At 44.2% G+C, this 12,710-nt stretch overlaps 1 protein-coding gene across 2 annotated transcripts; it reads right to left on the bottom strand.

Moving 5' to 3' along the window:
* Nucleotides 1–7,279: 7,279 nt before the first annotated feature.
* On the bottom strand, nt 7,280–11,974 carry GADD45G (growth arrest and DNA damage inducible gamma). 2 transcript variants are annotated; one of them, XM_085567053.1, is made up of 4 exons: nt 11,847–11,974; nt 11,648–11,749; nt 11,330–11,543; nt 7,280–11,010 (listed from the first exon to the last, which is right to left on the bottom strand). In XM_085567053.1, the coding sequence occupies exons 2-4, from the start codon at nt 11,746–11,748 to the stop codon at nt 10,900–10,902; spliced, it is 426 nt and encodes a 141-aa protein (XP_085423179.1). In that variant the 5' UTR covers nt 11,749; nt 11,847–11,974; the 3' UTR covers nt 7,280–10,899. The 2 variants fall into 2 exon arrangements, with proteins under 2 accessions (XP_085423179.1, XP_021386108.1); XM_021530433.3 differs by having other exon boundaries at nt 11,857–11,974.
* Between the last annotated feature and the right edge of the window lie 736 nt (nt 11,975–12,710).

Here is a 12,710-nt window from a genome sequence, read left to right as displayed (position 1 = left end):
ATTAATCAGATACCACCTAAGTTTATTACTCAGTTTTGGCGTTAATAAGGTGGTTATGGTTACTCTTTTTCTTTCATGAGTGACAATAGCAAGCATTAAATAATTCCAAAATACTACTATCAAAAGCATACATTGAACAGCAATAATTTTTTTCCTTAGTAGGCAATATAGCCTTGATTGAGTTCTAAAGTATAACTTAATCAGAATAAAAGGCCTTTCTTCTGGACTAAATTAATAGTGAAGGCTGCAATCTGCTTTTGGAAAAGTCATACTCATTGACATGATTATTGGACTCTACCAGTGATACCTCTGCCCTTAAGAAAACAGAATATGCATCTTCCCCTTCCACTCTAATGAGGATGAAAGGATCTACAGAAGCAGATTGCAGGGAGCAGAGTGATCTCCTTGTCAGTTATTTATATACACTCCACCAAGGAACTCTACTTTTCTGTATCTCTGGAATATTTTCACTGTGATTTTGACAACCCACTTGCTATGTATCTATCTCCAGCACCTGAATCTAAATAAGTTATGTTGAAAACATATATTGTTACTACTGTGCTAGACACAGAAGTTTCCAGGGCTGCAAGTTTCTTAGAAGCTTCACATTTGGGAAGGATCCTTATAGGCTTGCCCTTTTCTGATGTCCTTCTCTAGACATCTGCTTTTTGTCAGCAACAGGAAAAAAAATATTTGGCAGGATAGACCTTTGTTTTGAACCTGTATGGTTATGTATTTTGCTGAACTTTGTCCAAAAGTCAATCTACATTACTCACTGTTCAAAATGAATGTAAATGCTGGTAAAGGTATTTATGAATAATCAGGTATTGCTACAGCAATATCTGTAAGGAAGAAAACACTGGTAAGATCTAAATGAAACCAGCAAAGACAGTAGTGACAGAGATATATTACCTAATCCATCCTGCCAATGTCCAGTATACCCTATGACTTTTTGTATGGATTTTTCTGGTTTACTTTTAAAACTTGTTGTAATGCAGCATAGCAGACTCCATCATTGGTATATCTCATCTAATTGGTATCTACAAAAATAATAAATATAAAGAAGTGTTAAAATAAAAATACACCCCAAACAAACTGTAAGCAACTGGAAGGACAATTTATCTTTCAGGAATAGATCAGATCTTAAAATTAACATTATAATTTTTCTCTTTTGTTTTAATGATTTTTTAAAATAACGGTTTAGGCACCAATAACTGCATCAAAGAGGGAGATTAGATAAGAATACAATATATATTCTTAAATATTGCCTGTGCTTTTCAACTGTGTACAGTCAATCTCTGCTACTTGGAAGCAGAAAGTCAATAAGAAGTGCAGAAAAGGAGAAGGGCTGGTATTAAGTCACTTCTAGCAGGGATGATTATTACGGGCAATTAAGCTACATAATTGCCCCAGGAGAGGAAATCATCTGCTGCTAAGAAACAAAGAAACCTTAGTTTCTAGAAACAGCCCCTACCAGCTGATACGCTGCTGATGTGGAAGGCTTTATGTAAGTATGTTTGGTAACCTCAATTGTGGCTTATATTCAGTTTTCATTTCAGTAAACCATATGCCTGTGGAAGATTAGAATGTTACTGCAGAAGCTGAATCAGGTGGTTGCTTTCTTCTGCACTTATCACTAATGGAAATTTTATCTCCAGCTTGTGGAAGGAACTGCTGCTTCTGAAGTTTCCCACTAGTCTGGTATTCTTCATAGCTTCAGGGAGTAATGGGGAGCTTGTCCATGTCACACTTTTAGCAGACAAGCAATGGGGTCAGTATAGATAAATCATCAGGGCAATGGGGAGCCCTGTGAGGCTGGGGCAGCGAGGAAGCCCGTTCCCTTCCTGTGGGGCAGGAGAGTGGCTGGACTGGGTGCTTTGGCCACGTTGGGATCCCTGGGTCCCAAACACCCCTGAGGCCATTACACCTTTGCTTCTCAGAGAGTGACAGCAGTGATACACTTCAAACCCCGTCCCGCTTTAAGTTCGGCCCCTGCCAAAGGGGTACTGCAGGAACCTCCAGAGGACAACCAAATCTTACAGGAAGGCTCCTAGAAAGCCTGGAGCAACCTGCTTCTGGACAGGGAAGCTGCAGGGATGTGTCTGAAGCTGTGGGTTCTGCAGAAGCAGCAGTACAGGATGTGGGCCTAAAGGGGAGAAAGGCAGGTTTGGGAGGTGGGGAACCAGTTCTTGCAAAATGTGCTCAGCCAGCCAGTAATGTCAGCACTTCTGGGAGCAGAGCACGCTCCAACATCTTCTCCACGGGGTCCTCCTGCACCAGGCCTGCATGGGTTTATTATCATAATTATGCTGCAATTTGCTTCAATGACACACCGCAGTAGGCTGTTAGTAATTCAGGTGAAGGTACAGAAAGGCCAGTCAAATATTTACCACGTAAACAAAGCATCATGTTATCCTTCAGACCCATGTGGATGCTCACATGTAACTTGCATGATGCAGCAGTGCTGTTATAATGTCCACAAGGTCTGTGCCTGTTTTCTCCTGGATGCCTTAAAATCTGATTGTGCATGCTGCCAGATTCTGTTTCTGAAGCTGAATCATTCAGAAATCCTTCCTTCAAAGGTGATTTTCTGGAATATGTAATAAGTTATGAGCACATGCAGCAGGCTTGGCACCAGACAGGACACTGAGCTGTTGTCACATATCTAGACAACAGCTTTTATAGATCTTGTAGGACTTGGTTATTTTCAAGAGTTCTGGTCCAGCTGGTTCAAATATTCATTACAGAACCTCATATAAATTATTCAGTCCTGCAATCATAGGCATAGGATGTGTCTTTTTGCCACCAACTCCAGTGACCACTTCCATACCTGATGCCTCCCACTCAGCCATCCATCTACAGCTGTTCTTCCCCGACAGGAAATTTTACTGCTTCTGCATTCAGACTATGTAGAACACCACTAATCTCCTCTGGCAAACCAGATACAAAACAACATGTATTTCTTAGTGGTTAGATATAAAATAATTAGGAACACCAAAACTTTTTTATGCCATTACTTTGAAAAACTCCATGTTACTTTTACCTGCTTGGTAAGCTACTCTTGCATGGCTCTTTCCCTTCTTGCTGGAATAAATTCAGTGCCATCTCATCAGCTCCTGTCAAATGCCAAACCATGAGCCCTAGACACCAACTGAACTGACAACTGTTGAAAACACAACACAAAACAGTTATTTGAAAATGCAGTCTAGAAATACGTGTAGTGGAGGTACAAGAGTCAAGAAACCTTTTGCATAGTTTTCTGAGAGTTGCTGTTGTTTTTCCACTAAGTGACCTGCCCCATGGGAACTGTGCAACACAGGCAGACCTTCATAGCACAGCATTGAATTTGTTGGTTTGTTTCTTCCATTGAAACAGGCCGGCTTGCTGAGAGAGGAAAACCAGGGAATTCCATTCTGCAGCAGTGTTCTAGTGGTAAATTTTCTTCTGACAAAAGTTGGAACAGAGCACACAGAGACAAAATACCAACCGATTTATATAGTGTCAGATTTGAATCATTCTGCATCTTCTTCCTACATGTATATGAACCAAAGCTTATATGTGAGAAGATACTTCCATATACCCTACAAGGATATGTATACTATGTTTAGTTAAATGCAGTGTTTCTCCTCTGGAAATATGTCCAAATTATTTTACAAGTACAACTACCATAATTCAGTGCTAGTGTTATTTATCTATTTTCTTTTATTTAGCCACCCAGCTTCTCCAGTGCTTCTCAGGGCTTAGCTCTAAATTAGGAATTATTTTACATATTATATATATCTTGAAGAGAAGAAAAATATTATAAAATTCAAGATGTACCTTAGCATAGGGATAAAAACACAACATATTTCCTAATTAAACAATATTTTCACATGTGTTACAGGCCATGGAGAATGGCTGTGTACCTGAAAGCTGATTTAGATGCTATAAAAGCAAAGAAGCGGCACTTTAAAAAAGTTATTTAAATCAAAAAAACAGATTCAGAAATTGAAAACATCTCTTTCCAGAGAGCCATGCAATCTACCTTTGCTGTAAATTAGACTTGATAGCCACATCGTTGGAGAGACCTGGAACAATTTCTGTCATCACACTTAATAGGCAGAAAGCATGCTTCTATTACCTGTGGCCACATAAGACAATCAAAAGCACCTGGTTTTACACTTGTACAATACGGTCTGACTTTGTGAGGCAGTGACCTCTGCAAGGCTAAGCCTGGTTTCAGTGGAAGTGAGTGATTCTGATCCCAGACAAGATAGGCTGTGTACAGCCTTTCTATCCTTCCTCTGCAGGAGGTGTAGCTTCCAGATAAGATGGTAATTTAGTACAAACCATGAAGTGCTTGTTATCACTTTCTTCATCCTCAAATTGCTTGAAGAACTACAAAACATTTGTAATCAGAAACAGAAACAGAGCAGCATGTGAGACAGAGAGCATCTTTGCATCAGCAAAAAGTGCAACTGATACTTCAGGAAAAGGGAAGTGCTTTACCATCCTTCCATTTTTAACCACATGCAGCTTCATTCCTCACATACCATAAACATGTCTTCAACAGCAGAGAAGCACCTACTGACATAATGCAATTTTTTGTTGCATTAACTCCTATATCTGGAAAAATAGCTTAGAGTAAGCAGGTTGCTTTAAACACAGGCAAACATAAAGAACAGAAATATTATACAAGACCAAACACAAGACCAATTGTGGCACTGGTGTAAGATCCCATAGTCTCTCACTTGGGAGTGAAAATCTCCTACTATGCAATGAGATGCATCACCTTGCACTTACTATATTTTAAAAATTGTTTGTGATATTGCTACAATTTAATTCAGGGATTCAGATCTTAATGGAAGGTTTTCTCTTGGGGTATTCATCCTTATGTCATCTGGAAATAATCTGCAACTATTTTGTTCCTTTGCACCTGTTTAGAAAGTCCAGCTGCACGAGTGGCAGCTGGAGTGGGCAGGTTCCACGCAGGGTAGCCCCTGCTCTGGCCAGCACAGGATCCGTGCAGTGGCACAGCAGCAGGGCTGGAGCATCACGCGTGGCTCGTGAAGCCACCTGCTCCTCAGGCACAAAGGCATCAGGCCAGGCAAAGCTGTCCTGACGCTGCCAGTTGGGCAGTGCTGGCCCATTACAAAAACTACCTTTGGCAACCACTTCTAGAAATAGTCCCATTCATCGTTCTTGCCTCAGAAACAATTAAATTCAGCAAGCTGCTGCCAAAGCAGATTTTTAACCCTGTTAATTCAGAGCATGCAATTGTTTAAACAAATTGGTATGAGTATTACACTAAAATCACTTCTTTTGTGAAAAGTAGGCCAACGTACTTCTCTTCTTTGAGTGCCAAGGCTTGCCTATTTACTCTTAATCAGCAAATAATTGTGCTGTATGTACCTCAAGTGTGGTCCCGTGAACTGAATGCTCAATGGCAGCTGGAAAGCATTAGAGTCCCTCAGAATATGTCTTCTGGCTTGGTTTCTTGATTTCTTGAGAAATCCTGATTGCATGGTCCAGCTCTGTTCTGCTGTGTGAGCCAAAGCAGGCCAGCAGGAGAAGATCCACAGGTTAATTCCAGCCACTTGACTGATCCAAGCTAAAACAGTGCCCTTACAGTACACATTCTTAAGGAGAGGAGCAAAGCCTCAATCAAGGCAAGTTTATGGCTATACAGCTAAATAAGTTTAGCTGTAAGCTGAAGAGCTTTGGCTCTAGGCTCACAGTTGAGCATATCAGTATCTAAATGCACTTAGTACATGTCTTGTTTCCGAAATACAAATTTAAAACTTTGGGCCTTAGCTATGTCTGCATTTAAAGAGAAGTTACTAAGCACCATTGCTTCATGCTGGCTTCAACAGGATGTGAAAACTATGTTCCTATAGTTTAAATACCCCCAAAATGAAAATAGGAAGCAAAACCTGAATTCCACACTGTGAAAATTCTTTAATTCAAGGTCTAGTGGGATAGAAACTTCTTGTGATATTAAAATTCATCTTACATGTTCTTTGTTAAATTTTGTCACTATTCTACAATGGTTTATAATACATGGGACTTCCTACCAGGGTTATGCTTTTGTCAAAATAATATTCAAAAAAGGTAGCTTTTTTCCTTGCCAGTAGTAGCTCAGAGGCAATATAAAAACAGAAACTAAACTTCATGTTATTTTCTACAGCTATCTCTCCAATCCCAGGGAGAAAAGCAAGTAACCATCCAACAAAACCAAACCAAAAAAACCCAAAACAAAACCAAAAAAATAATTGAACAAACTAATTTTGAATTAGTGGTGTGTGTTGATACTAATATTGCAAAGTCATGATTTCAAAGTAAAGTCAGCCCTACAGAGAGCTGACACACAGAATGAAATAACAGAAGGAAATAATTTTGCATTATTTTCAGGCATAAAAAGAAAATAAGCATGGCAAAATGATCATATGCCAATGCAATTGAAAACTGGAGGAGATACTATAACCACTGTAACTATGATATATGGGATCTGATCATACTTTTAAAGATACTGATACATTCAAATTAATATTTCACATGCATTCCAATAGTCAGAAAGTTGTGTACAATGCTATCTTATTGCAGAACAATGCAGAAAATGCAAGTAATCATTCATTCAGTATGAAATAATTTTACAAGAAGAAGTAACACAGTTTTTTCAATATCCTGTTGTTGCATTTTCAGATTTTACTAAGTGTGAGTAAATGGCTGATGAAATGGATAAGGAATAAGCAGGAATGAAAAGCAGTTTTCATAAAAGCCTGTAGAAAGAATGGCTCTAGTGGGGTGTATGTACTGTCTGTACTGCTCCATCCCTCTGCCAGCCTTGGGTTCTGCCACTGCTGCTGTGCAGTGAATGAAGTCTTGTGGATGCATAGTCATGAGCCCAGCTGTCCACAATGTGTTCCCCTGCGAGGAACACAATGGTCACACATCCTTCTCTGCTCATCTCCCTTCCACACACATGTGATGGCATTTGCTCCCACTTGTAAGGTACTGCCTGCATACTTGCCTTGTGTTAACACAGGCACACACTGCTCTTTCCTTCTGAAGTCAGGGCATCTGAGAGCTGGCATAAATAGATTTGTTGAGATGAGCCAGGTCTCCCTCATGTGTCAGACGGCAGTGCTATGGCACTAGCAGTTTTGCAAAGATCTTCTTACAGAACTCACATTAATCCAAACAGCCTTCACCTATAACTAAAACTCCACCAGTGTGCATAAATATAAGCTCCTTCCCTGAGCATCCAGAGCTATAAACACTGTTTATATCATCCAGCATATGCACAGATTTTATCGAAACTTTATTTTGTGCAGTAGGTTGCCTTCCTCTTCATAATATTCCTTTTATTATCTTCCTTTTTGTATTTTCTACTCCACAGGAAGAGGAAGCATTGTTTACAACAACTGCATGCCAGTATTCATACTTACATCCTGATAAGGTGATAATGCAGTTAATATAGTACAAAGTAAAACTGTCAGGCATCTGAAGAGATGACTATCTATAACCACAAAGGGAGAAAGGTAAAGTGATGCACAGAAGTGTAACAGGAAGAAAACAGCATTAAGAGAAACAAACCACATATGAAGGGAAATTCCTGTCAGTCATTACCATTAGGTGGTGAAATAGATACACAGAAAAAATGCAAAGCTATTGCTCAAAAAAGTTAAATTAGATTTTATGCATCACATCATTAAAAAATGTACCAAGAAATATAGTCAGCACAACACCAAAGCTATGATGACAATATTGAAATACACAGATTTTATCACCTAGTAACACACAAGTGAAGAGCCTGATGGAAAGCAAAGCCAGAAGCACTATCAATCTGTTAACTCCACTCCATGTCCTGCACCTCAGCTGATCATATCCTGAAGAGCCAGTTTTATTATTAACATCTATTAACTTCAGTCTCCTCCCCAGAGCCCCCTGACATGCCACCATGGCACAGCACAAGCCAGCCTGTGCAGACTGTGCAACACAGCTGGGAGGGGGCACCTTGGAAGAGCTCCCAGTGGTTCTGGAAACCCATAGTGCCTCTCTCCCGGGAACTTCTGTCTTCTGGGAAGGCAAAGTACATGCATATTGCTCACAGACACAAGAGATTAGTGTTGCAACCTCCAGATCTCCCAGGTACTCGACAAAACATCCTGGACATCTGATGAGCCAACCATCTCCCGACCAGCTGTCCCCACTGCAGTCAATAATACCCAAGCCTACTCTATCTTTAACAAATGTATAGTTGCTCCTTGTGCAGTTATATATCTGAGCATGTAAAGATGTAGATACCAGCTGCTGAATTTTTGTTACATTAAGTAGTGTTGATCATTACAGAGGCTTGCAGCAGCACATAACTTGCATGTCAGAGCTGCTTTTGGTTGCAGCACTGCATTAATAACACTTGCAGGCTAACTCAGTTTCATACAATTTGTATTACAGTGTATTTGCAGTGATCAATAAGAGACTTCAGGAGAACCATAGAGGTCACTAAAATAAGAAATCGTGTACCTCTCATGGGACACACTTAGTTTCGCAAGGCTGAAGGAGAATGTCGCCCTTCCATCTTTCATAAGACTAGAGGAAACATCCTCACAAGAGTATTGTGGTGTTGCCCCACTTATTTCCTTGTTTGCTGCATAGTATACTCCTTCCATAAAAGCTGGGAATCAAACTTCCCACCAGGTACCACTATCGATGCCTACTGTCTCAGTCAACAGACCAGTTACACTTACTCTCTGCTATCCTTTAATGATTTATGTAATTGCATACATGCATGAGAACTTCCTTTACTCTTCTCAGGCTCCTTTAAACCACTCAAGGCTGTAAAGTACTGCTTACACTTCACATGGAAGTTGAATTCAGGACAGTCCACTTTAATCTGTTCTTGGCTCTGAGTACTGATTAGGCCCCAAGCAAAGAGCAGAAATATATTTCTTGGCTGTAAAATGAAGAAACCTGCACTTGCTAAGAGAAAAAAATATAAAAATGTCTAATAAAGCACCCACACTTGATATGTTCTGTGTAGCAGGGCAACTGCCTTAAAGGCAGTTTCTGTTATCACAGCTGCCAGAGTTGTTTATTCTCTTGCTTCTCCATATGACTTTTCTCAAAGTCCTAGACAGACACCAGTTGCCGAATGCAGGTTAAGTAGAAAAACCAAGCTGTGCAGAAACTCTTGTATCTTAAGTGCAAAAATTAATACTTCCAGAGGTCTGAGGCTCCATAGTGTTTACTTCAGCCTGAGCGCTGGTTATGCTGCAGCCCACAGCCTCTCATGACACAGTGACAAAGGCCAAACACTGCTAGTTGCCGCCTGTACAAGGAAGCATATTCCAGGAATGTTGGAGCTGAATTTGAACTTCCCTTATTGGGAACAATGAAACCGAGAGCAAGCAGCTTCCTTGCTCAAGTGGAAATTACCACTTTTCAGCAAGTGCTACTGTCAATCACTGCAAGCCAGCCCAGAGGAAATGCAATTGTGATAACTGAGTGGTTTTAGTGCCTATAAAGGAAGTGAGTAGTTTAGCTTTCTTGCTCCGTGGAGAGGGGATTATTACTGTGCCATTTTAATGTCAAGTCCTGGAGCACATGCATAGTTTGTGCACAAAAATGGGGCGATGTTTTCCCTTTTAACATAGGGCCAAATCAACCCACCCATATTAACTTTTCATGACAGAATGTCTAAAAAGGGCCACACCATCCTTAAATTGTTTTGGACTTAATTTGGTGTTGTCATGCAATTAGGTTTCACAAAATTGGCTTCTGGACTGACAGCTTCTATTGTTACAGCATATGGCAATCAGAGAGCAGCTTGTGGCAGATGTGATGTTTATTCACCATTTGCTAGTTTTAGATTTAATGATGTCATTCTAATCAAAGCAAATGTTAGATGTGTTTGACATCTAAGGAGTTTTGCAGCCCCCCCATCATGTTTAAGCCACTTCTATCAAGTGGAAACACGTCAGCTCTGAATGCATCTAAGTCATATTTAAGAATCAATGATGCAATTTACTGGAGGTCTGTATTCCAAAAATCCATGTTTCTAACATGCATTGTGCTCCTCCAGCAGACTACAAAGACCTGCTATTACAATAAGTAAGCTCATTAGGCATGCGACTCCTTCGTCTTGCAAGCTGTTGCGATAAGCAGCTGTTACAAGAGGGTAAAGGTTGAATTATCAACTTGGACAGCACAGCACTTCATTCAGCCAGCCCAGCAAAGTATTTGAGCAATAACTCCATTACTGTGAAGCCGATCTTCGACTACAGCACACAAGCAAAACATCAGCAGTATTTAAGTGACATGCTTCCCCACACCCAGCAAGCAAGACACTCCCAGAAATTAATTGTCAAAAATTTATTATGAAAGCTTCAATAGCAGCAAATATTTCAATAAAAGTTATTGCAGTATTAAAACAGATCTGCAGAGTGACCCAAGAGGCCTGTTGAAGTCTGTCTGCTTTGGAATATCTGCATTTGTCTTAGTAAGCAATCCCCAATACTCCATAAATATTGATACTTTCTGGTGTGTTTTGCAGACAGCACCAACAGTTCCTAGTTACAGTACTCTATCCAGTCCTTCTGGAAAGTTTTGGCCCACTTCCCTCAACTTTCCCTCTCCCTTCTGAAACAGCTCCACATAGCCAAACTTGCAATACTTCTTTCAGTTCCATGGTATGTCAGCCTCTCCACGGTTGCAGCCTACTGAGGCTCACTGGTGAGATGAGCTGTTTTCCTCTTTCTTCTCTGTAAGAGCCCACTGCATGCCAGTCTGAGGCACTTTAATCCAGTCTCTTGACCAGGCTAATCCATGGAATCAGCAGCTTGTTGCACATTTTGGTGAACGCACAGCACGTTGAGAATGCAACAAAGGTTTCAGCCTCCCCGGTGCACCAGGTGACCATCACTCAGGCAGGGTGATAGTTGGCACCCAGTCATTGACATTTCTGCTCTCTTCGCAAAACAAATTCAGCTTCTCCAGAGCTGGATCCTTCCAGCCTTCTTCATTCGGGTTCTGCAGAAAAGAAAAAAGTTGCACACCGTGAGTGCTGCCCGTCAGCTGAGGTCATCGTAACATTTACAGAAGCATTAGCTTAGGGCTGGAAGCACTTCCAGACAGTTTCTGTCCTGACACAGACAAGACAGGAAGCAGAGATGCTGCCCTTGCGGACAGCGGAGGAAATCCAGTTACGAGAAGTTCTGCCTCCTCCTCCTCCTCCTCCTACCACTCAGCTGACTCGCTGCGTGCCAAGCGCTCTGTCTGTGCCCGGCAGAGGACTCGACCACCCGCAGCGGAGCAGGGGCCGCGCCGGGCAGAGCCGCGGGACACCCACCGTGATGAGGATGCAGTGCAGATCGCGCGGCTCGCCGGAGTCCTCGCTGGGCCCCACGATGGCCGCCAGCTTAGCCACGTCGTTCACCCGCACGATGTCGATGTCGTTCTCGCAGCAGAAGGCTTGGATCAGAGTGAAGTGGATCTGCAGCGCGATGTCCCCCTCGTCCTCCTGGTCCGCAGCCAGCACACAGAACGCGACGTTGTCGGGGTCGCTGCGAGAGGGGAGCAGCCCGGTGAGCGCCGCGGTCGGCACCGGCCGCCCCGCAGCCCCGCCGGGCTGCCTTGCACACTGCCCTGCCCCCGCCGCCGTACTCACACATTCATCAGCTTGGCCGACTCGTAGACGCCGGCGGTGAGGCAGCCGCGGCGCTGCGCCGACACCAGCAGCTCGTGGAGGGCCGTGCCGGCGCCCTGCATCCTGCGGGCCGAGAGAGACACCGGGTCAGCGCGGCGCCGCCGCCACCGCCGCCCCGAAACCGCCCGCTACCCGCTCGCCTCGGCTCCCCAGCGCCCACCCGCACGTACCAGTCGTGCCCCGCAGGCATGGGCTGCTGGCCGTGGATCTCCTCCAGAGTCATAGCAGATAGTCCGCACGGCCCCGCGCCTCCCTCAGCTGTGGCTCCGCGCACGCCGTGAGCGCTCTGAGGCGGCAGCCGGCCGGCGTGCGCTACTTATAGGCCTCGCGGGCGCCTCCCGGCCTCCCATTGGCCGGCGGGGGAGAAAGGGGCGGCTTTATTATGCTAATCGGCGCGCGCCGGAGAGGAAGATCGGGGGGGGGGGGCGGGGGGGCGGGAAAGAGTGGCTCGTGCCGGGAGACCACGTGGGGCGCGCGGGCACGCGCCGGCCCGGACAGACAGACAGACAGACAGACAGCGGAGCCGGGCCGGACAGACAGACAGACAGCGGAGCCGGACAGACGGACAGACAGACAGACAGCGGAGCCGGACAGACAGACAGACAGCGGAGCCGGCCCGGACAGACAGACAGACAGCGGAGCCGGACAGGACAGACAGACAGACAGCGGAGCCGGGCCGGACAGACAGACAGACAGACAGCGGAGCCGGCCTAGACAGGACAGACAGACAGACAGCGGAGCCGGGCCGGACAGACAGACAGACAGACAGCGGAGCCGGGCCGGACAGACAGACAGACAGACAGCGGAGCCGGACAGGACAGACAGACAGACAGACAGCGGAGCCGGCCCGGACAGACAGACAGCGGAGCCGGCCCGGACAGACAGACAGCGGAGCGGGCCCATACAGGACAGACAGACAGCGGAGCCGGCCCGGACAGCCCGAACCAGCGGTGCCAGCGATTCCGGCGGTGCCGGCAGTGCCAGCGGTGTGCCGGCAGTGCCAGCGGTTTGCCTGCAGGCGTGG

The sequence above is a fragment of the Lonchura striata genome, chromosome Z (genome assembly GCF_050655825.1).
Source record: "Lonchura striata isolate lonStrDom1 chromosome Z, ASM5065582v1, whole genome shotgun sequence".
Lineage (NCBI taxonomy): Eukaryota > Metazoa > Chordata > Aves > Passeriformes > Estrildidae > Lonchura > Lonchura striata.
This window is presented reverse-complemented; position numbering and strand designations above follow the sequence as displayed.

Bases quoted from the DNA above. Each gene is read 5' to 3' on its own strand.
- GADD45G (XM_021530433.3), bottom strand. From the start codon at position 11,909: ATGACTCTGGAGGAGATCCACGGCCAGCAGCCCATGCCTGCGGGGCAC. The intron at 11,750-11,856 runs GTACGTGCGGGT...CTCGGCCCGCAG, and splicing joins ATGCCTGCGGGGCACGACTG to GATGCAGGGCGCCGGCACGG. The intron at 11,011-11,329 runs GTGGGTGTCCCG...TCTTTTCTGCAG, and splicing joins TGCACTGCATCCTCATCACG to AACCCGAATGAAGAAGGCTG.